This window comes from Ictidomys tridecemlineatus, chromosome 1 (genome assembly GCF_052094955.1).
Source record: "Ictidomys tridecemlineatus isolate mIctTri1 chromosome 1, mIctTri1.hap1, whole genome shotgun sequence".
Classification (NCBI taxonomy): Eukaryota; Metazoa; Chordata; class Mammalia; order Rodentia; family Sciuridae; genus Ictidomys; species Ictidomys tridecemlineatus.
The window spans coordinates 158,789,495-158,813,716 of NC_135477.1; the positions used below are offsets into that span (position 1 = coordinate 158,789,495).

Consider the following 24,222-nt stretch of genomic DNA (forward strand, 5'->3'; position numbering starts at 1 on the left):
GTGTACAAAGCAAGGACGGACGAAGAAGACACCTTGCTCATCCTCATTGGCATCCAGGCTCCACTGGAGAGCACTAAAAACCTTGAGGAAGGACTCTTGTGGGAATTCCTGAGTCACTGCCAGGCATGGTGACACATGCCTATAATCCCAGAGACTCAGGAAGCTGAGGCAGCAGGATTGCAGGTTCAAAGTCAGCCTCAGCAACTCAGCAAGACTCTGTCTCAAAATGAAAACTAAAATTGGGCTGGGGATGTGAATAATCAAGCTTAGACTGAATATGCTGGGAATTGAACCCAGGGCCTCACACATGTCAGGCAAGCGCTCTACCACTGAGGCACATCCTTGGCCCCTAAATGAATGAATATTCTCAAGAGCTTTCCTTTCATAGCACTTTTCAGAGTCCATAATTGCACATTTATTTGTATGGCAATTTGAGCAAAGTCTATCTTCTCCCTTGACTCTAAGCTCCACAAGGGAAGGAACAGTGCCTGTTCCTACCCAGTCTATCCCCAGTTCTTGATGCACTGTGTGGGACATAGTGACCTTCGAGGAATACTGGCTGAATGAGTGAATTCTGAGTCAGAGGGACAGGAAGGAAGCCAAGATGTGAAGCATCATGGTAGAGGTGTCTCTCTTCACAGCACACAGATGCTGGGTCTTGAAGAAGATGTATTGCTATAGTTTGTATAAGATATAGAAAAAGGACAAACCCCAAAGTAGTGTGGCCTGGGAAATGGGAGTGAGGAACAAGGCAACAACTTGATAACATTGATCTTCTTCCAGTGACAGGACAATCCCTGGAAAGGAAGCAAACATCATCCAGAGACAAGATAATCCTTGGGAAAGAGATATCCATCAAGACTAAAATGGCAGTCTCTGGGAGGAAGCCAAAGCATTGATTCTTCCCCAAATAAGTTCTTTCCCAGTGACAGTATAATGGGACCCTGAACAGAAAGAGATTAGCACTGAATGCTGACCCCAGACCCTCCATTCTTCCCCAAAACATTTCCCCGTGAAAACAAACTTCAAATTTCATAACCCGTTTCCTGAGTGCCCAAACTGATACACTCTGTCAATAATTAAATCACCTCGGAGTGTAGCTTATATAAGCACAGATTCCTCCTTTGGTCAGTGGCTCATTTTCCATCAAGAAAGTGTGTCCACCACATGCATGGCTCCACTGCTGAATAAAGGCTTTGCTGGTCCATGAAGTCTGCACCTGGCTCGGTCATTTTGTACTAACAGTTTGAATGTTCATCTCCTCCAAAATCATGTTGACGTTTTATTTCTTCTGTAACAGTATTAAGAGGTAAGGACTTTAAGAGATGTTTAGGTCATAAGGGATCTCCATTCAAGAATGGATTATAAACACCCTCTGTTACAGCTGTTATTGAATGTGGATTTGTTGTAAATGTTTATTCTTATACTAACAATTTCTCTAATTATAATTCAAGTGTAATTTAGTTATTGTAACTTGCTAAACCTTCTATAACAAAGAGATGAAGATACAGCTAGCACAACAGACCATAGCCCATTTACTGTGAGAGGTCTGGGGAAGGGGACTATATCATTTTATATATTCAAAGGCAAAAAAACCTTGTATTCTCTCTCTCTCTCTCTCTTTCTGTCTCATCCTCCTTCCTCTCTTGCTTTCTCTTTGCCCTTCTGCCATGTGATGATGCCCTTAGCCATAGGATGATGCAGCAAGAAGACCCTTGCCAGACGTTGGCACCTTGATATTAGACTGTCCGGCCTTCAGAACTGTGAGCCAGTAAATTTCTATTCATTACAGACTACCCTGTCTCTGGCATTCTGTTGTAGCAGTGCAAAATGGCCAAGAGACGGATATAAATTAAAATGTTCCAAATTGATTAAAACAACAAAAACCAACCAACCAGCCCACCAACCCCCAACCCAGGGAGCTATGCTTAGAGCAGCTACACTTTGAATTTCTTGCTGTGATTATGTATGATCACAGATTTTCTATGGGCCTGTAGCTCCAGGTTTACTTTAAGTGCTTATGAAAACTTCCAGTGCCCTTCCTGCCCCAGAAATATTCATGGGGAATCTTCAGGCCAGAGGTCTCACCATTTGCAGGGCTCCCCAGCCTTCCAGGTAACTCCTAGGCACACCACATTTGGGGAATCTTTGTCTTTCTATTTCTTTTTTCTTTTTCTTTTTTTTTAAAGAGAGAGTGAGAGAGGAAAGAGAGAGATAGAGAGAGAATTTTCTTAATATTTATTTTTTAGTTCTTGGCAGACACAACATCTTTGTTGGTATGTGGTGCTGAGGATCGAACCCGGGCCGCACGCATGCCAGGCCAGCGTGCTACCGCTTGAGCCACATCCCCAGCCCTGTCTTTCTATTTCTATATTCCAAGTTTGTATTTTCTTGGGCTGGCATTTCCTTTAGGATACTCAGTGTTTCTTAGGAACTTGGTGGTTTTAGTTTTTCTCCCAGAAGGCTTTGTGAACAAGCAGCCTGTTCTATAATCCTAGGAAAACCAGTGTATCTACTTACCTTTGCGGGCTACAGAGAGGTCATATAGTCCAGTCCTCTGAAGCCAGACCAGGTAGGGAAGAAATAAAAGCAGGTTCTCTCCCACTTTAGATTTACTAGTGTGGGATTGTGGAGTTTGTGTTTGGGGCTTGGGGTTTGCAGAGAAGGGGTGGGGTCCTAGACAAGGGGGAGCTTTGAACATAGTTAAGGAAAACAGGTATTTCCCCAGGGGTGGGAGGTTGAGAGAGGACTAAAGGCCTAATCTTCTTATGTAAGAGCTATGGAAGAACTTGTTTTATAACTTCAGGGCAGCAGGGCTGCTAAATTTAGATTCAAACCTGAAACTTTTGAACACCCAGAGGCATCTAAGGCTGCAGCCTCTGGCAGGAAGGGCTGGGTCTGGGGTTCAACAGTCTCAGCCTTGGCAGGTGGGGAGACCCTGGCTTGAGAGGAAGAAAGGACCTGATGGGTTTTAGGAAAACCACAGCATTTCCTGAAAATCCTAAGGTCAGCCCAACCCTGCATCCCTCCTCCAGCATGAAAGGCCAGGTGGGTCTCACGTTGCATGACGGGTAGGGTTGGGGACAAAGGCAGGGACCGGTGGGACTCAGTGGCCAACTTGGCTCCTGACTTGTTGTCTACCTGTCACTGCCTATGTCAGAAAGAAAATCCCTAGCCTGGTGGGGTGCCATGCTCATAATTCCAGCACTTGGGAGGCTGAGGCAGGAGGATCGCTTTTTTTTTTTTTTTTTTTTTTTGGTGCTGGGGATTGAACCCATGGCTTTGTATATACAAGTCAAGCACTCTACCAACTGAGCTATATCCCCAGCCCCCAGAAGGATCACTTGAACCCAGGAGTTTAGGAACAGTCTGGGCAATATAGTGAGACCTGATTTGTCTCTCAAAAACCAACCAACCAACAAACAGAAAATCCTCCCTTTTAGTAGAGTCAGGGGGTGGGCTGGGGAGGGGTGGGAGGCATTGGGGAGGGACCGTGAAGCTGCCAGCCCTCTCCAGCTCCAGCAGCAAGCTTTCTTTGTGAGGGTCTTCATATTCTAGTTGACAGGGTGGTTGCGACATAGTTTTGGTAACCTTTGGGGAGTAAGAACTGGTGGGCAATGTGGTCTCGGCAGGGGCAGGTGCCTGGCCTGACGCTGTACTCTCGTTGGCAGAGAGAAACCAGAAGCCACGCCCCCTTGGCCAGAGTGTGTGCGTGGGTGAGTGTGCGCATGCGTATGTCTGCCAGGGGCACAGTGCCAGGTGCGGAAGGGCAGACGCCAATGGCCAGGTTAGGGAACAGTCCATAAGGTCATCCTTGGTATCAGAAGGATACACAGAACTCATTGAGATCTGTTATCCTCACATTATGGTTTGTTCCAGGGAAAAGATACAATCAAATCAGCGGAGGGAGGATGGGCACAAGCAGGGTTCCCAATAGAGCTGCCCTTGGCCTCTCCCCAGAGGTCACAGCTGCTGTTCACCTCTCCCAGCAACGATGTAGGACAACACACAGGGAGCACTGCCAACCAGGGAAACCCACCTGAGCCTTTGTACCTGGAGTTTGTATTGGGACTCCACATGTGGCTTAGATCAGTCTGGAGTCCTTCCAAGGTCCAGCGGATCATGTCTGACTCAAAGCCCACACCCTGAATCACACCGTTGGTTTATCTGGTGGGGCCAGTCCCCACCCTAAATCACATTGTTAGCTGAGGGGGGTGTGGCCAGCTCCTGCCTTAAATAAAGATACTTATATGTAGCATGACACTGCAGGAACTTAGAGATGACCTTCGGGAAGCTGAGGGGGAAGGCTGACCTCTCCGTGGCAAGGTCAAGCTCTTTACTACATAGGCAGTCACACAAGGCTGAGAACAAACAACTCACTGGGCATGATTCCCAGGAGTGCAACCCTTATAGAGGGACAGCAAGCCACTCCCAAGACGTCACCTGGCTTTATGCTGAACGTCTTCCTCATGGACTCACCATATACTGAACAAGGGCCCTGTGACAGGCCCTGTAGGGAGGACATGAGGGTGGATAAATCAGAGCCTGTGTCTGCCCCACACAGCATTCGTTTCTAGTGTGGAAATCAGATAATGAAGAGCCACTGAACAATGCAATACTTAGAAGCTGTGATGTGTGCTAGGAAGCAAACAGGATTGATGGAGGGGGAAAAAAAAGGATCTGCCTTTGATTTTGTGGCTGAGAAGGCAGCTTTGAAAAGGTCCCATAAGCTGCTCAGAGAATTAAAGGGCAACAGCGGTGGCAGAAGTCTAAGCTCTTGGCAGAGGGGCACCAGGGTCTTTTCTGCCAACTGATAACTCTATGCAGACTGTGAAACAAGAATAACAGCCCCTTCCTTGTGGCTGACATAGTCTTCTCAGGACCCAAGGCTTTATAAACTGTGCATGGACCTCAGCCTAAAAATCTGTTGGCCAGTGCTGGCGCAGTATGCAAACCATACAACCGTACATGGCAGACTTGGCCAGCCAGTGCCTGAAAGTCAGCACCCCTGAGTAATAAGACCAGGCTGTCACTAAGACACTGGTCATTTTAACTCCGTTTGACCTTGTCCTTATTTTAAATATTGAAAAACAAAGTTATGTCTGTTTGTAGAGGTCTTGGTGCCAGAATTTGGGGGATTCTTCAAGTTGCAACCATCTAGGCAGTGCCTGCAAGTCAAGGGGGTGGGGTGGGGGGAAGGCAAGTGCCTTTTTGTCTTCAGGGTAAACCATACGTCCTACTCTTTGGGGGTGCCAGAAAAAAGGAGTCCAAACTCTTGCAATAAAACAGGATCCTAGCTGAAGTTCCCCGCCCCCCTTTTTATTCTTCATCCTTTCTCAGGAACCAGAACTTGTTTAGCAAAGGGGAAACCTTCTGGCTTAGAATCCCTGTTAGAAACCCAGACCTTGTCAATTCTACTTAGTCAAACCCTCATCCATCTTTGAGACCGGCACAGCTACCAGAGCTGTGCATGGAGGCCTGGATTTGCCACCTAAATAATTGGAATGTCTGCATTCACTTCAAATCTCAGTTTTATGCAGGAAGTCTCTGTGTCTTTTCATGATGCCTTGATTTTGATACATTTACCACATTCTTTAAAAGTTGGAAAGTGGAGAAAACAAAAGAAGGATGTCTTAATGCATCCAGGCTGTAATAACCAAATGTCCTATAGACTGAGTGGCTTCTAAGCAAAAGTTGTGGAGACTGGAAGTCCAAGGTCAGGGTGCCATGATTTGGTGTCTGGTCAGGACAGCTTTCTGGCTCATAGACAGCACTTTGTAACTGTCTTTACAAGGTGGAAGGAATGAGATAGCTCGCTAAGGTTTTTTATGAGGGCACCAATCTTATTCACGAGGGTCCCACCCACATGGCCTAACCACCTCTCACAGCCACACTTTCTAAAATCATAATTTTAGAGATTAGGACTTCCATATGTGAATTTGTGGGGAAGGGGAATATGCATCCTGATCACAGCAACATTCTAACGAATCTTTTACAGAATTGTGTTCAAGAGGTTTGTGTATTCGTTTCCTATGGCTGTTATAACAAACTAACATAGATTTAGAGCCTTCAAACAACTCACATTTATTATTTTTATAGTTCTCGAGGTCAGAAATCCAAAACCAGTCTCACTGGGCTAAATTTAAGGGGTTGCCAGGCCAGATCCTTCTGGAGGCTTTGAGGGGAGAACCTATTGCCTTGTCTATTCCAGCTTCTAGAGGCTTCCTGCTTTCCTTGGCTTATGGCCCCTTCTTCTGCCTTCAAAGGCACATCTCTTCCAAGACGTGCGCTTCCTTGTGTGTTCTCTCTCTCTCTCTCTCTCTCTCTCTGTCTCTCTCTCTCCTCTCTCTCTCCTCCCTCTTATCTGTGCTCCTGTCATCACATTGCCTTTGCTCACTCTGACCCTCTTTTAAGGATCCTTTCTTATTTTTTGAAATTTTTATTTATTTTGGGGTACTGTTGTGCAGCTGGGCGGAGCAGGGGCATCCACTGCTATCCTTAGGTGTTGGTTCTGGTGACTCTGCTGGAAAGAATTTGAGTGAGACACAGAGTAGTAATCAAAAGTTTAATGGAGTGAGAAGCGAGTGAATGTATAGCATGGGGACTGTGGGGACTGCCTTCAAGAGAGGACAGTGAGGCTGGATTTTTAAGGAAATGGAGTCATTTGTTCTTGCCTCAGTTTCCCTGTTCCTCCTTCATTGGTTTATTTCCTTTGGATAGCCATCAGCAAGCTTTCTTTGGGAGGGTCTTGGTATTCTGGTTGACAGTGTGATTGTGACAGTTTTGGTAATAAGGGAGGGTTGGTTGCCAGAGACAGTGATGGCATTTTTCTGGAAATCATGGTGTCTCTGGGGTGGGGGGGTTATAATTAGCTGTAGCTAGGGGGCTACCTTGAGGTACCAGATAACTTCTCTGATGCTTATCTGTTTTAGTTAGGGTCCCCAGGACTTTAAATAATAATTCCCTTAAGGGATTTTCTCTACACCTTGGGGAAAGTTAGGCATTGAATAGCTCATTCCCCAATGCTTGCCTATTTAGATAAGGTTCCCCACAGTTTCAGTTTTGTGACTCCCGAATTTTTCTTGGTGTCTGTCCTTCATTGCCTTTTCCATCTACCTGTCTATTCATGGCTAACTAACCCAAAAGTACCAGGGACTGAACCCAGGGCACTAAACCACCAAGCCACATTCCCAGCCCTTTTAATTTTAATTTTGAGATGGTCTTGATAATTTGCTGAGGACTTTGTTAAATTACTGAGGCTGGCTTGGAATGTGTGACTCTCCTGCCCCAGATTCTCTCTCTTTTTTTTTTTTTTTAAGAGAGAGAGAGAGAGAGAGAGAGAGAGAGAGAGAGAGAGAGAGAGAGAATTTTATTTTTAATATTTATTTTTTAGTTCTCCGCGGACACAACATCTTTGTTGGTATGTGGTGCTGAGGATCGAACCCGGGCCGCACGCACTCCAGGCGAGTGCACTACCAGTTGAGCCACATCCCCAGCCCTGCCCCAGATTCTTGAGGCTGAGATTATAGGAGTGCACCACTGAGCCTGATGAGGAACCTTTTAAATTAAATTAAACTAATTTTTTTTTTTTTTTTGGTACTGGAGATTGAACGTAGGGGTGCATAACCACTGAGCCACATCCTCAGTCCTTTTAAAATTTTTTTTGGAGGGCTGGGGATGTGGCTCAAGCGGTAGCGCGCTCGCCTGGCATGTGTGCAGCCTAGGTTCGATCCTTAGCACCACATACAAAGATGTTGTGTCCGCCGAAAACTAAAAAATAAATATTAAAAAAAAAATTTTTTTTGGAGACAGGACTTCGATAAGTTGCTGAGGCTGGCCTTGAAATTGCCATCCTCCTGGACAGCCTCCCAAGCTGTAGGGATTATAGACATGTGCCACCATACCCATCTACATTTTAATTTTTATATGTTTAGTTTTTGAGAGATGAGGTCTTACTATGTTGCCCAACTGCCCCCAAACTTCTGGGCCCCTGCCTCAGCCTCACGAGCAGCTGGGACCATAGGCATCCACACCTGACTCTCATGAGGAGCGTGTGTGTGTGTGTGTGTGTGTGTGTGTGTGTTGCTGGGGACTGAACCCAGGCCTTGTGTATGCGAGGCAAGCACTCTACCAACTGAGCTATATCCCAGCCCTCATGAGGAACTTTGTGATCACACTGGGCTCCCTGGATAACCTGGGATAATCTCCCTTGTCCAAATCCTCAATATCTGTATGATCCCACTGAAACATGAAATCTAAAATAGTCATACTCAGCTCCCCATGGTGGTGCCCACGCCTGTAATCCCAGCTACTCAGGAAGCTGAGGTAGGAGGATCACAAATTGGAGGCCAGCCCTGGGCAACATAGTGAGAGCCAGCCTAAAGAAAAGTCATACTCATAAAGACAGAGAATAAGTAGGATGATGGTTTCCAGGAGTGGGATGGGGTGAGGGGTGGTGGGGGCACAGGCAAAAGAAAATAGGAAGATACTGGTTAAAGGGCACAAAATTTCAGTTGTGCAGGATATATATAAGTCCTGAAGATCTAAAGATCTACAATGTAGCATTGTGCCTATAGCTAAGGATACTATATTGCAAGCTTAAAATAGTTGAGATGGGGGCTGGGAATGTGGCTCAGGCGGTAGCGCGCTGGTCTAGCATGCGTGCGGCCCAGGTTCGATCCTCAGCACTACATACCAACAAAGATGTTGTGTCCGCCGAGAACTAAGAAATAAATATTAAAAAAAATTCTCTCTCTCTCTCCTCTCTCTTTAAAAAAAAAAAAGTTGAGATGGTAGATCTAATGTGTTCTAGCAGCAAACATAAAAACAAGGTCGGGGAGATGACTGTGGGAGGTGATAGGCATCTTTATGACTTTTCTCTTTCTTTTTTTTAGTTGTTGATAGACCTTTATTTTATTTATTTTTATGTGGTTTATTTATTTTACATGGTGTTAAAGATCAAACATGCTAGACAAGCCTCTATGGCTGAGCTACAGCCCCAGCACTTTATGACTTTTCTTTATTGTCTTGTTGAAGTGTTTTCAAGGATGTTTACTTATCTGTAAACTCATTGAGATGAACATGTTACATATATACCGGTTTGGTTTTTGTCCCCTTTCCATTAAGGTTGTAACAGAAAGATTTCCCCACAGGAAATCTTTGTAACCATCTTTCTTCAAGGCTGCATAAGGGGTTGCTTCAGATTGCTCAAACTGAAGACCAGACTGTTGACCCTGCTACATTTTGCTGCAGCCCGCATCCCTTATATTTAGGACTATTGCCATAGTGTAGATTCCCAGCAGCAGGTCAGTAGGGGAGAAAAGGTTTATGAATCTTATTACTTACTGCCTTGAGTCCTTCTAGAAGGATTTTATCCATTTACACAGCCTCTCTTGAAGAATCCCATTTGACCTTCTTAAAAATAAAAAAAGTTCTTTTCTAAATAATAAAAGCATTATATCCTCATTAAAGAATATTTGGAAAATATAAAAAGAGCCAAAGGGGAAAAATCTTTTATAATTTCATAAAATGAAACACCACCTAATTATAATATTGTAAATACTTCATTAATATGAAATGCATTTCTTTTCAATACTTCTCTGTGTGCAAGTGTGTGAGACTTTTAAAAATCAAGGATATAATGTTAGGAATTTTTTTTTTTTAGATTTAAGATTCTTCATGATTTTAGATATGTAAAAGTTCTTTTCTGCACACCACTAGGTATCAAAATCAGGACCTTGCACATGCTAAGCAAGCACTCTACCAACTGAGCTATACCCCAAGCCTTTATTTATTTATTTATTTATTTTTGTGTGTGTGTGTGTGATAGGGTCTTGCCAGGTTGCCGAGGTGGGACTTGAAGTAGAGATCCTCCTCTCTCAGCCTCCTGAGTTGCTGGAATTACAGGAGTGGCCCACAGTGCTTACGAATATTTTATTGTGCTTATCTTGGGATGGTTTCCATCCTGTTTAACCTGTGGATGACCACCTTCTATGTCACTCAGAATCTGGAAGGCTGGTGGATCCTTCTTTCCCTGGGTGATGAATGTCAGGGTCTAAGGTGGGGCCCATAAATCCTAACTCCCCTACTTAATCTGAAGTCTGAAGAGTTCACTAGAAAATAGTTAAAGAGCTTAAATTTTATGACAATTGAGCTTTATAAAACAAATAATTGATGCCATTTATAAGTAAAATATTTTCCTCTTTGAAAAATAGATTATGGCTGGGAGTAATGGCCCAAGCCTGTAATCCCACCAACATAGGAGGCAGAGGCAGGAGGACTGCAAATTCAAAGCCAGCATCAGCAATTTAGCAAGGCTCAGAGATACTTAGCAAGATCCTGTCTCAAAATAGAAAATAAAAAGAGCTGGGGATGTGACTTAGTTGTTAGGTACACCTAGGTTCAATCCCCAGTATTGCAACAAACAAACAAAACTCCCCATACCTACCCACTCCCAATAACAACAACAATAAAAACTGTTTTTTTTTTTTCTTTTCTGGATGTTGTACATTGTTCTATTTGAAGGGAAGTTAGGACCTGTAAGAAAACCCAATCCAAACTAGACAAGGCAAAAAAGGTATCTTTTGGTTCAGAGGGCTGGAAAGTACAAGACTCATATATGGCTAGATCCAGGAGCATGCTACATACGTGATCTGATCTCTGCCTCTTTTTTAAGGGCTGGTTCTATTTTTAAGAAAAATCTTTATTTCATCAGTCCCAGGAACTCTCATCCAGTCTCACTGGTTCCTCCCTGTAGCTAGGGCAATGTGGAGCTCTAGTTGGTTAGGCCCCATCATAGCTTGTGGACTGGGAAGGTGAATTAGGATCAATACCCCTGCACCCAACCAACAAAACAAGAAAACAAAAAACTGCAGGCGGGACTAACCTGTCCCCACAAATGTCCTTCTGTCCACTCAGTGCCACCCAAGAGTCGTCCTCAGGGATTCGTTGTAGCTGGGTCAAGCTGAAGCTGGGTTATTAAAATGACACAGGCAAACCCAAGCGCTGGAAGAACAGAGCCATTCAGGACACAGGGCTCCAGAGCCACCTCCCCTCTCCTGGAGTTGCTCCTTTTTCTGTTCTTTTGGTTTCTTTAGCTATTTCAAGGTCAACCAATGAGGAAACTCAGATACCAGACTCAGGACTGCCTGAGGATAGTGAGGCTCCAGGACTTTTCCCTACTATTTCACTTTGGGTTTTTTCTTTCAGACTTTCGAGGGAAGGCTTGACTGTCTCAGCATGGTCCACCCACAGCCCAATTAGCTGTGGCAAACCGAGTGGAAGGGACATTGAGGGTGTGGTGGTGGTGGCAAATCTGGTATAAATTGCTGCCTGCTCCCCATTCCTTCAGGGCTGCCAGGGAAGGGGTCTGAGTCAAGTTGTAGTGCGATTGATTAGATTCCAACCCCAGAGCTTCCAGGTCTCCTTGGGGCCCCCAGTTGATTTCCTTCAGTTTATGAGTGCTTGCTCTTCATGTGTCCCATTTTTAAATTATACCAACATTCTGAAGTTGAGACTCTGCCAGGTCAGAGTTTTTCCCAGGGTCATACAGAGTGTCTCGGAGGGCATGCGGTGGTTAATCCCAAAATAGCACCCACAGCAGCTGAGATTAGGAGAGGCCTGGGGAGTCCTCCAGGTGAGAGATCTTAAAGCAGGTTTGAGGTGATACTGGAAGGGCAGGAGGACGGTTCTCCCAGCCTCACAACTGGGCAGCACTGGTGGTGGTGGCTGCGGCAGGGCTGAGGCCTCCCCTTCCTTGTCCTGAGCTCCCTCCCTTGGGCCCTGTCCTCCTAAACTCTAGCTTTACTGCACTCTTGAGTGACTCAGCAGCTTTCCCTGCCTGCCAGTCTCTGGGAGTGGTTGGGCCTTTGTGTGCAGCAGAAGACCCCAGGTTGGGAAGCAGGAAGTCCTCAGAGATGGGGCGACTCATGGGCTTGGGAGGCAAATCATCTATTTATTTTTTGCTCCCTAGGATCTGTTTTTGCTTAAAAAAAATTTCTTTTGGGGGGTGCTGAAGATGAAACCCAGAGCTCCACTTGCTACACATACTCCTAGCCAATTTGGAATTACACACCACATCCTGATTCTGAGCATACATCTGCCCTCCCCTCCTCAGTTCCCTTTTCTCAGCATTCTGCCATTGGAGCGACATTCCTCCTTCCTGAACTGGGGATTGAGCCTGGGGGCGCTCTACCACGGAGCCACATCCTCGGCCCTTAACACCATTTCTAACTCCGGTGGTCACTTTCCCATTTCTTCTGCCACCTCCATCCAGAAGTCTACCCTGACTGTCTCTGCCAATGTCCCTGCTGCCTACTTCTTTAGTCACAGCTGGCTGTGAGCAAATGTCCTGATTCTGCAACCTGGCATCTCTTCCACGGGGCCTTAAGTACGTCGTTGGTCCAAGGCCAAGGGTGTGCAGAATCTTCATTCATCCTAGAATTCATTAATCCTTTAAGCCGGCTTCAGGTGGTCTGGCGCGGGACAATGGGGACAGTGATGAACCAGGCCCCCAGCTTAGGCCTAGCAGGGAGAAGGTGATAGTTCACTCTACACAGGTCCTGGCGGGACAGGGGTCCCTGAGAGGCTCTCTGCTGGCCTGCGGACCCAGCGTGAGGTATTTGCAGGGCAAACTCGGCTGCACTGGGGAGTTTTCTTTGCCATTTAAAAGCTGATGCACGCGGGCGGGTTTGAGGCACCGGAAACATTGTGTCCAGATCCTGGAGTGCAGAGCAACAGTGGCCACCAGCTCAATACTGCACCGCCTCGAGGGCTCGGTGTTCCGGCTAGACGTGGACTGACCTCAGACACTCGGAGCCCGATTTAACACTCGCGCGGACTTTGCTACCGGAGCACCAGGGCCACCTAGTCCACCCAGGCGCGGACCCGTTCCAGAGCCAGCCGCCCCATCAACTCCGGAGAGGAGGTCTCAGTTTCCAAGACCGAACCGTAGGCACAGGAACCCTGCGCCTTTCCAGCGCTGGGAAACCCAGGGCACCGCTCAGCTAACCGGAAGATCCCCCTCCCCTACCCAAATGCTTCCACCCGGCCCGAGGTTCCGGCAATGACCCGCGTGTCCCCGCGCACGCACACACCACGCGCACGTCCGTCTCACGCTTCTCGGTCGCTCCGTGCCCGGGCGCACGCAGGCCCTTACCCGCGCCCGCACACTTCTGCAGGCTCGCGCGTTCGCTGCGGGCTCAGAGCGAACCAGAAGGGTAAGAGCGCGGCTTGCGGGAAGGAAGGGACCCAGGCCCCAACGGGGCGCTGCCCGGGGCGTGGCCTAGGGCGGAGCTCGCTCGGCTGGGCGCGCAGGGCGGGGGCGGGTCCGCGCCGCCGCTGTCCACAGGGCCCCGCCCTCGGCCCCGCTGCTCGCTCCCCTCGGTTCTTCTGCGCCGCATCCCGGGCTGTATCCGCCACCGCTTCCGTAGCTCCCGCCGCCACCGCCTCCGAGGTAGGCGCAGCAGAAAAGGGCCTGGGCTCTGCTTGCGCCCCGGGTCGCGGGCCGGGCTCCTGGGGAGCTGAGAGGGAGGCGATGGCGGGAGGAGCGGGCGAGGGCGAAGGGCCTAAGAGCACGGTCCGGGGAAGAGAGCAGGGACGGCCAGCGCGGGCCTGCCTGGTCAGCAGCAGGCAGAAAAGTCCTGCGGGTGGACACCGAGAGGGTTCTGGCTGAGGAGCGCGAGAACTAGGAGCCAGCGGCTGGGGGCGAGAGCCCAGCGGACTTGCGGGCGGAAGGGCATGGGCCACCGCGTGGAGGCCCTGCCGGCCTCGGGTCTAGGTGACCTTCCTCGGCCTGCGCCCTCTGGCCCTCGATCCTGTCAGCGTCGGTCTGGTGGGGACCCTCCCAGCTCCCACGCTTCTTGGTCCAGGACCCCGGGTCTGTGTGGGCCAAGATGCCGCCGCAGGAATGAACTCCTGTGACGTGCCCCGGAGCCCCCGGTCCTACACGCTCCGGTCGGCCCACGCCCGAAGAAGCTGGCGCTCGGCAACTCCAGCGCGTGCCAGCGCCTTCCAGGGCGGAACGGAGAGTCGACTTAGGCCTCAGACGTCAGGACTCGGGCCTGGGCAGTAGGTTTGGCCTCGGAAACGAGATCCTCCGGGAAGCAATGTGGCCTCCTTGTCCTTAGAAGGAATTTCTGATTCGGTGGCTCATTCATTCAGCAACTGCAACTCTGCGTTTAGGAAAACTGGTTCTGAGCGGACTTCAGATTTGAGGCCCACAGCCCTAGTGATTTGTCCAAGGTCATAGAGCTGGGAAGATACCAAACATCAGTTTTGTTATCTGTAGAATGGGAGCAATTCTACTGTCCCTCCCTGGGTTCTGAGGAAAAATGAGTTGATGCCTTCAGAACTTGTCTAGTGTGCACAAGGCCTCCATAGAAACCCTGACATTTACCCTTGAGACTTTTGAAGAGGATCTAGCCCATCCCCCACAGACCATTTTGCTCCATGTGGTATTCTGAAAGGGATTCAATAAATATAGCTCCGTTATTGTAAACATTATTGCTGTATTAGCATCAAGAATTTTATACAGGTAACTTTCAGGATAATTCATGAGAAATCCTGTTCAGTTTGCAAATGACAAGGTCAGACTGGAGCAGTAAGTTTGCATGTGCAGTCCTTGAATGCAGGAGCAGACAAGTTTCACCTAGGCCTCTCTCACCTGAAGTCCCCTCTACCAGCCTCCCTTCACCAGGGGAGATAGGAGAAAGTGCTTCTCTTTTGCCTAATATTCTGCTGTTGCAAAGATCAGGGCAAACTACCCAGGGCCAGCCTTCTTTTTCTCCATCCCAGCTCTGGACTGACAGTTCCTAGAGGGTCAGACTTAGGCTACCTGGCACACAGTAGGCTCTTCAGAGGGTCTGTGGGAGTCAATGCACTCTTTTTGTCCACCTTAATCGAAAGAGTTTTTTTTTTTTTTAATTATTATTCTAGCACATAGCATATAGTAGGTAACATTAAGTATTCTTGGAATTATTGAATGGGCCTATGTAGGGGCTGAAGACCCAGGCCATTGTCCATTGATCCTGGACATCCTTTTGATGAACATAGCTATCTCACTCACAGAAAATAGTTTTGCCTAGTAGAGAGTCATAAATATTTGAAGAACTATTGTGGTATGTACAGCCTAGAGCATTTTGTGGGAGGCAAAACTTTTCTGATTTGAAAAAACTTTACTTTAAACACTTGATTTTCATTCCTTGATGTCCCAAGTCCCATGGGAAACTTGTTGAACTGATGTTTCTAGGCTTGAAGGCAGGGTGACATGGATGAGTGGGTTTCTATCCAAGGCTATGGGCCTGGTGCCCTTTCCTTCTCTGATGGTGGGTGGGTTGATGTCTTCTGCCCAACTTGTCGGGAGTAACATGCCTGGCCCAGGGAAGTTACTGCTCACAATTGATTACTTTGTTTTATTTCTGCTATTCTAGAGTTGGGCTATAGGCAGGTGCTATTGGTAGCACAGAAAGCTTGGACTCAGGAGGACCATACAGTGAGGAGGTACATTGGGCCTCTGGCCCTGCTGGATAATAAGCACATGTGGACTCTGAACTCTAGGCTGGTGGCGATCAGGGGCATCATCCCCCACCTTTGCCAGCAAGATGATCCTGAGGCACTGAAGTTCACTTTGATAGAATTTCCTGTAGTCTGATGTCTTTGGTGGTAGTGACTGAGAGGCGCATGTGTGGCTGAGAAAAGCCAGGAGGCAGCCTCTCAGGATGTCCCAAGGATCTGCAGTCTTTGGTCTTGGGATCCCCTGGACTCCTGTGGATCCACTAAGAGTCAGAGGAGGACCTTCAGCTGGGCCTGGGCATATTTTTTTTTTTTTTTTTTTTAAAGTGGGTAGGGGTAGAGGGAATCTGCTCTTTATTCACAACTGGTTTGGAAAGAAACAGAGAGAGCAACCTGAGTTTGCAAAACAGGTCCAAAATGAGCCATAGGGTCTAGTACAGGCTAAATCACTTTCTTATGCCTCAATTTCTCTGCTGCAAAAGTATGATTATCATTGTCACTTTGTTTGTTGAGAGTCTGCTCAGTGCTTTTCTGGGGGATGTATGTATGTTCTATGACATTGAGTTCACCTCCTTACAACCCTGGGAGAGAGGTTCTGTTGTTGACATTTCATTGGTCAAGAAGCTTGGGCACAGGTAAATGTCACACAGGTGAGCAGGGTGGTGTTCCATGCAGGTGTTCTCACACTGTCGTCCCTGCTCCAAGGGCCATTTCAAGGAGCTAATAAACATGAACGCCTATTGAAAATTAGAGATTGCTGTTCGGATGGGAGATGTTATTCTTTCACAGCAATTGGAGTGAGCTTGTGCATGACTGAGTGCAAGCCAGGCAGCAGTGGACGATGGTCAGGTCACCCCTGTTTGTGACAAGGACAGTGGTACTGGTGTCTTTTAGAAGGGTCAGTGTTCCGTGGGTTGAGGCAGGAGGCTTTCTTCCAGGACCTGGCCTGACAGTGCTCAGCTAAACAATGCCCCTTTATGGACAAGGGAGAACTCTGGACCCTGCGGTTCAGGGTGATTTTTTGGCAACATGCTCAGCAGCCATTATTATAATAAGAAATTTACAAAATGTAACTTTAATAAAACATTAGCTGTGTTTGTTGCAAGCTTGATGTGAATGAAATATGAGAGTGAGGGCTTTATATTAACAAACTAATGTGTTTCTGAATGATGCTGAGCCAGGTGCTCCTTCCCCATGTTAAAGCTGAAGAAGAGTGAGGTCACAGAGGTGTTGACTTGCTCAAGGTCACACACCTAGAAACTAGCCGAATAGGATTGAGACTTGGGTCTTTTTGACTCCCGAGGCTACTACCTGTCCCAAATGCAGTCTGTGTAATCCCAGTGGGCCAAATGGGGAGCAAGGCTCCAGAAGAATGAGGTGCCTGAAGTCAGGCAGGAGTGCCTGGTGTGCCTGGACCCTGGACCCTGGACCCTGCTGTGTTTGCCACCAGCCCAGGCCTTCTTCCTTTGGTGGGTGGGTGAGTAGGCAGCTGTCTCCTAGTCAGCTACATTCTCCTGTGTCTCCTGGAAGGCCAAACTGGTGGCCTAGCTTCCAGCGTGTTTTAAAATAGAAGCAACGCCTGGAAAGCCGGGCTGCCCTCTGCGACTGTTGTGGAAGAGAGAGTGTGTGTGGGGGAGGGCAGCTGCTTTGAGAACACAAACCTGCCACCAGAGCACAGAGCCTTGGCTTTGCCAGCATCTGGAAGTGGGGAATGTTCCCTGGGCTGCCACTTCCTGGAGAGAGAGTGCTGTATGTGGGGGCTGAGGGGAGGCTCCTGAGTATGATCCATCCCCCCAACATTCTGGCTTTCAGAGCTGGCCTCTAGGCTTACCTTGTGCTGGGAAGTTGTTTTTCCTGGTCCCCAGGGTGGGGGCAAAGTCTTGTTGGTCTAATCTAATCCCAGTGGGTCTGACGCCCCTTCTGTAGGCTTATTGCCCTGGAATGGCCAAAGTCGTCCCCCCCCCCTTCCTGAGGGGATTCCTGGGATGATGATGTTTGTTGGTTTTGACTGTTGTGTTGGTCACTGTCTTAGCAGGCATCAGACGCGCATTTCCACATGGTGATCCGAGAGAGTTTAATGAGGGGATCACTTGCAGATAGGTGGGCAGGGTAAAGGATACCCACAAGGGGGGTACTCCTGGGTCTGTTAACAACTTGAGGCCTTCAGCGGGAGGAGCTCCCTGTCAGGGGCTCTGCTTTTGGGTAGGAGAAAGCAGTTGCTATCCACCTGAGGCCAGGAAGGGAGGGAACCTGAGGGTCAAGGACCTGATCCCACTCTCCCCTGAACTCCCGTCTTCTGCATGTGCCTCACTTTTGGTGAACCCAACCATAAACCCATTGATAACAGTCCATAATGATCAGCTCTGGGCACAGAGCAGGATGGGATGGAGAAAAGTACATCTGGAGGAGCAAAGAGGATCTAGTATAATAGATGATGTCACCACCATCATTGAGTTTTCTCCCTGTGCTAGACACTCAGTGTTCCATCTATTTCACTTATTCCTTGGAACACTTCCCTTCAGGAGGCTCCATCGTTAGCCCCCATTTTAGAGATGAGCAATATGAGAACCTGTGAGCAGAAGTGGCTTGTCCAAGGTCATACAGCCAGTAAGAGTTTAATGAAGGGATTCATTAACAAAGATGCGGGCAGGGCACAGGGTACCTGACTGGGGTGTGGACCTGGGTTTATTAATATCCTGGCTATCTTCTGCCAGGCTCAGCCTTTCTGAAGTCACTGTGCCCTGTGGAAAACTGAATGGGCTGGGAAATGCCATGGCAGGGTAGCTCCTGGTTTGTGGTTCATCCTCCTGGTGCCCTTTTGTCTTTGGAGGTAGAGTCTTAACCCCCTGGGGTGTTAACCTGTGTTCAAGGGACTTCTCCCAGCTATTCCTGGCTGAGCTCTGGGGACCCACAGCCACCCCACTCCCTGCTTTAAACCACTGCAGTCATTCTTGGCTCTCTGAGGGCACCGAGGGTCACCTGCCTGGATCCTTCTGGGGGAGGATCTGCTGAGAAATGAGCATTTGTCAAGGTAGGGGTTCTAAGAGGTGCTTGGTGCAGGAAGTGAGCCTCTTCTTCTTGTTGACATTTGGGGCCATGCTGCATGCGGACAACCAGAGGCTGGGGGTGGGAAGACAGGAGGATTGGCGTCTGCTTGCCCTGGGGGATTCTCATGCACATGAGGAGCTTTGTCCCACTCCTGCTTTTGGGTAGTGTGGCCAAGCCATTGGTGGTCACCTGGGAGTGGAATCTCCTGTAGACTTTGCCTGATAACCCTACCATCTCAGTATAGTTTGAATATATTCTCAGTGTGGACATTGTCTACATAATTTTTCCTTCTGGCATCTCTACTTGCAACAACCTGTTGGAACATTTTGGCTTTTAAAATTATCAATGTATGCAAACAATTTAAATAATGAAGTAGAATAATGAAAGTCCTCTTTGAACTCCATACTTTCCCCAACCTTAGATAAATTCAGTTGTGTTTTAGATGACTGTGTCACCACATATAAATCCACCTCATTATTTTCAATAATCACGGCGGCTCTCCTTATTTTAGCTAGCATGAACTTGTGAAAATGAATTTTCTTCTTTTGTTTTCCTGTTGATGGACATTTTAGGTTGCTTCTGGTTTTGCATTACCAGTAATGTGTGTGCATCCTCTTGTGCACACCTTTGACTGCATTGGATACTACTTTGGTGGGTTCGTAGGAGTGGAATTGGCACTAGGGTTAATGCTGGGTTTATTCCTCAGCAATTGCCCTCCAAAAAAGTGTACCTCTAGTATTTACACTCGGTGTGAACAGGAGTGACTTCCACACCAACATTGGGTATCATTTAGTTTTGCCAGTTGCCGCTTGGCAATTGGACTGTGCTTGATTTTGAGACCATAAGTGTCTGATTCTCACTTCTGAAGGCACTTGCTCACCTTGGGTTTAACTGTCCTTAGGCCTGGATTAAAGCAGGTGTGTGCAGGGTGCCAGTCCAGTCTCTTACTCTCTCCACTCAGGGTGCTGCAGCTGCCCTGAACAGGGAGCTCCTATTTTCTGGTTACATTGTAATATCTTTAGTCCCAATTGTTAGATACTAAGTTTCTATCCCTACCACCCTTACTATATTGCTTTTTTGTTTTTGAGTCAAGGTCTTGCTTTGTTGCCCTGCTGGCCTCTAACTCCTGCGCTCATCCAGTCTTCCTGCCTCAGCTTCCCAAGTAGCTGGGACTACAGGTGTGTGCCTTCAGGCCTGGCGTACAGTAATACTTAGATGTTCATTGCTCATTCACTCATTAAACATAATTTATAATGAATACCTATCTTGTGCCAGGCCTTGGAATCATTTACATCTAGCTTTTTCCATAATTTGGATGTTTATGCATAGTGGACTTTGAGTACTTCGAGTTCAAAGGTGTGATTTGGGGATAAGTGTGGGAAGGTAGGGGCACGGTGAGCAGAGCAGCTATCACTGACATGCAGCTGATGAGTCAGGAAGGATGTGTCCCCCCAAGATGGAGGTTATGTAAGTGTGTTATGCTGGGTGATATACTATCTCTCCCTTCTTGTGCTTCCAGTATGGCTGGATTTACATTCCTTAGCTGGAGTGGAGCTTGCATAATTTGTTCAAGGTCAGCCAGGGAAGGGTTGGGTAGGCAGGCTGGCAGGCTGTGGAGGGGAACTAGGGACTACTGTCTCTGGTGTGCTTTGCTGGTCATTCTCAAAGTCATCAGTGACCGCAGGCAGGTCTGCATACCCTGCCTTGCCCAGCCTTCTGTTTCCTGTTCTGTCATGGGTGTGAAGCTCCTGGTTCTGCCCAGAAGCCCTTGTCCAGGCAGAGAAGTGTGGTCCTGTCTTCCCCAGGCTGCCTTTTCTTTTTCTCTGTGCAGGGCTGGCTGCCTGGCCTGCATCAGACTGCTCTGATTCCTGCTTGGCCTCTAGAGGCTGGGCTTCTGGAGGCACGTGGGACAGATGCTGCAAAGACAGCTGTGCATGCAAGACAGTGTGCATTGGTAAACTGCACAGATAGTAACTGGGAACAGGTCTGGGTGGGAAAGGCAGGGATGAGTCAGGGCCAGGGTTCAACCTCAAAGCCAGCACCCTCACAGGGTTAAGTGAAAAAACTGTGTGCTCCCTTCTCTATCTAGTCTTAGCCTAAAGAAACAATACAGATCATTGTATCTGCCATAAAACTGTCTCTGAAGTGGGTTCTGAGACTCATATAAAAATGGGTGTTTTCTTCATAATTGTAAGAAGGCTGAGCTCTTGGGGAGGCAGGGCTATCTGTCTCAGGGCCTTCCTTAATCCTGTCAAATAATGAAGCACAGGAGGGGGTGTGGGTGCACAAAAGGCAGAGAGGAAGCTACAGCTACCTAGCAATGGGGCAGGTGGGGGTAGTGAAGGGGCGAGCCATCCTTTAGTTCTCAGGTTCAGGAGTGGGTTTGACTGCCCAGCTAGCAGTCCTCCCTGCAAGGTGCTGTGCTGGGGAGTTACCTAAGCATGGGGCACCCTTACCCGAATGGGGAGCATTAGAATGGGGGTGTTATGCTCCATTATTTTGTGTTTAAGCAGACTGGGAAGTGATGTGCATCCAGAAATGGTTAACACGGAGTGTTGGCACTTGGGGTTGTGTTTTAGTTAACTGGTAACTTCACTTACATGCATCTGGTATCAAATAAAGGAAGTGTTGCAGGACTTCAAGGAAGGGAGCCCATAGCCCTGGGAGGGCTGGCTTTATTTGAGTTCCTAAGGGCCCCTCTTCTGAGCTCTGTCTTCCCAACCCCCTTGTCCTTGCCTGGTAATCTCCTTAGCAACCTCAGGCTTTTAGGCTGATGTTTGCTGTGGGTGGAGTGTTTTTTTTTGATGGGTGGCTTTGCCTGTTGGGTTTTGGAGATTAAGTGATAAGAGAGGGTATTTGGGGAGCATTAAATGATGAGAGTTCTGCCTTTTTCCCTGAGGGAGATACCAGTCCAGATGCAAAGGCCTCCGTGTCTGTCAGGCAGGTCCTGGAGGGTCTCTCCTGTGGGGCCAGGGAAGAGTAGAGGGAAGGCCCTGGGTGCTGAGGTGCTGGAGGGATTTAGATAACCCAAGGTACCACCACTGGACATTCCTCCTCTTTCCCAGGCCCATCCACAGAGCAATAACACCAAATGGAGGTGCTCTGTCCACTGGCTTGTTAACCCTGGCAGAGATGGAGAATGTTCTGGGTCCTTTGCCAAGATGTCTGCAAGTCTGCTTGGGGCCCTATTACCTCAGCTTTCCATCTAGGACTGTTTTGCATTGGCTTCTCCTAGGAGGGGCCAGGCTTATCTGTCTTAAGACCCTCTATCCTTAGGCAGGTAGTATGTCTTGAGGACTTGGTAGGTGGTTTCTGGTGTGACCCTGGGGTTGATGTCCCTAGAGGATTAGTTGAGAGGAAAGAACAAGTGGGAGGAGGGGATTCCTCAGACCTGAAAATGCCCGTAGGGGTAGCCTGAACTGGATCTCCTCCCCTCTTCTCTGTGCTCTGACCCAGGGTTCCAGCCTGTTCATGTGCAAGAAATAACAGCAGCAGCAAAAATAGGACAGAGTAAACAGCTCACTGCTCTTCTCTGCTGTGACACATAAGTGAGCTGGGACAAAATTAGCAAAGCTTCTGAAAAAAAATAAAATAGGGCCTGGACCACAATTTCATGATTTAAAATTGTGGAGGTGTATAGTCTTTTTTTTGGCAGTGTACCCAGCATTTCAGTGGGCTCTCGGCAGTGTCGGTGGAGTGAAGGCCTTGGTCAGGAATGCAGCTTCTAGTTGTGATCTTGTTCCCCTGGGATCACTTGAATCCCTCCTCAGTGGGCTCCTGCTCCCCAGGAACATGCCATGAATGTGTTTATTTGTGTAACTGCATACATATTATGTGTGGTTTCAGATGGGTTATATGCAGATTCAGTTTGATAAATTAGGTATAATGTTTTTAAAAGTGAATGGAACTGACCTTCAGGTTAATGAGACTACTATTCTGTAATAATTCTGGGGATGGAGAAGGTGTGGGAAATGGTGCTTTCTTATGACCCCTTCTTTTCCTGGACGGGGTACATAGAGTGGGCTTTCCTGGATTAGGATTTTAATTCTATGTACATAGCTTGTCAAAGCAAAACCTTCCAGGGCTGTCAGGCACTGTGGTGCATGCCTGTAATCCCAGAGAGTTCAAAGCCAGCCTCAGCAAAAGCGAGGTGCTAGGCAACTCAGTAAGACCCTGTATCTAAATAAAATACAAAATAGGGCTGGGGATGTGGCTCGGTGGTCTAGTGCCTTTTAGTTCAATCCCTGATACCCCTCCCCGCAAAAAAAAAAAAAAAAAAAAAGCCTTCCAGGGATGTAGTGTTGTCTTTCAGGCAAAGATTGAGTTACTCTCTTTCCTAGAACATCAAGATGCTTGATGAATATTTGTTGACTGACTTTATGATATGTAACAAGCCAAATAGTGCTTTTTTTTTTTTTTTTTAAATTTGTGCTGGGGATCAAATCCAGGCCCTCACACACGCTAAGCAGGTGTTCTATTATTGAGCTCCATTCCCAGTCCCCCAAGTAGTACTTGGATAGTTGGTTTTAAAATGAAGTGATGCTGCAGTGCAATTAAGTTTTGTTTAAATTAATTTTTTTTCTTTTTGTATTATATGGCTGAATTTCTTTCCATGTTGGGATTGCCTAACTAGTTAGATCTTATTTTATTCTCTATGAGGAACATGACTCTAAAAGCGGGATCCCCTGAGGTCTGGGAATGTAGCTCAGTGGTAGGTATTTGCCTAGAATGCTCAAGGCCCTAGGTTCAATCCCCAATTTTGTATAAAGTTGGGCTCATTCTGGTACATAATAGATACTCAGTAATATTTGTTGGTTGAATAAAATCAGAACCATATAGAAATACGTCATCATAAAAAACTGATTTTTATTTTTTTTTATTTTTTATTTTTTAAAGAGAGAGAGAGAGAGAGATAATTTTTTTTTATTTTTAATATTTATTTTTTAGTTCTCGGCAGACACAACATCTTTGTTGGTATGTGGTGCTGAGGATTGAACCCGGGCCGCACGCATGCCAGGCGAGCACACTACCGCTTGAGCCACATCCCCAGCCCAAAAAAACTGATTTTTATTCAGTGCATTTAATGTCCTAGCAACCGACATTTTGTAAGAAGATATGTTTTATTGGCAAGAGTCCTGCAATCCAGTAAAATAGCTGGCTCATGGGAATGTGTCTTTGATAGATAATTCATTCAGCAAAAATTTACTGACTCCCACTATGTTCTGGGCCTGTGCTCTGTCCTGGGGATACCCAGAGGAGGCTGGTGGCCTGTCAACAAAGATTTACTGAGTGTCTCAACTCTGGACCCAAAGTGAAGGACAGGACCTTACATGCTTCCTCTGCCCACACCTGGGAGGATACATTGCCTGAAACTCTTAGTGGTGGATAATTTTTATTGGTTGTTAATTGTGTCTAATAATTTTTATTGATGGTAAACTAATTTCCATAATTACCAATGTATTTATTCTGGTGGTTCTTTTATTGCAGCAGAAGATGGCTGTGCCTCCCACGTATGCCGATCTTGGCAAATCTGCCAGGGATGTCTTCACCAAGGGCTATGGTAAGTGCTGCTGGGAGGGAGGGGGCGCCTCAGCTACAAACCCAGTTGGCATGTTTGCAGTTTTACCTTAATAGTGTGGGAGACCTGGGTTGGTCCACTATTTA

The 24,222-nt window shown here is 47.4% G+C and overlaps 1 protein-coding gene across 2 annotated transcripts in view; it reads left to right on the forward strand.

Moving 5' to 3' along the window:
• Positions 1-13,064: 13,064 nt before the first annotated feature.
• The window catches only part of Vdac1 (voltage dependent anion channel 1), a 29,904-nt gene continuing 18,746 nt past the window's right edge, over positions 13,065-24,222 (forward strand). The window contains exons 1-2 of one of the 2 annotated variants that reach the window (XM_078050643.1): positions 13,065-13,217; positions 24,046-24,118. In XM_078050643.1, the coding sequence (XP_077906769.1) occupies positions 24,052-24,118 (67 nt within the window). In that variant the 5' untranslated portion in view covers positions 13,065-13,217; positions 24,046-24,051. Of the gene's footprint in view, positions 13,218-13,321; positions 13,454-24,045; positions 24,119-24,222 lie in introns of those variants that run through there. The other variant, XM_005335751.4, reaches the window with a different exon arrangement.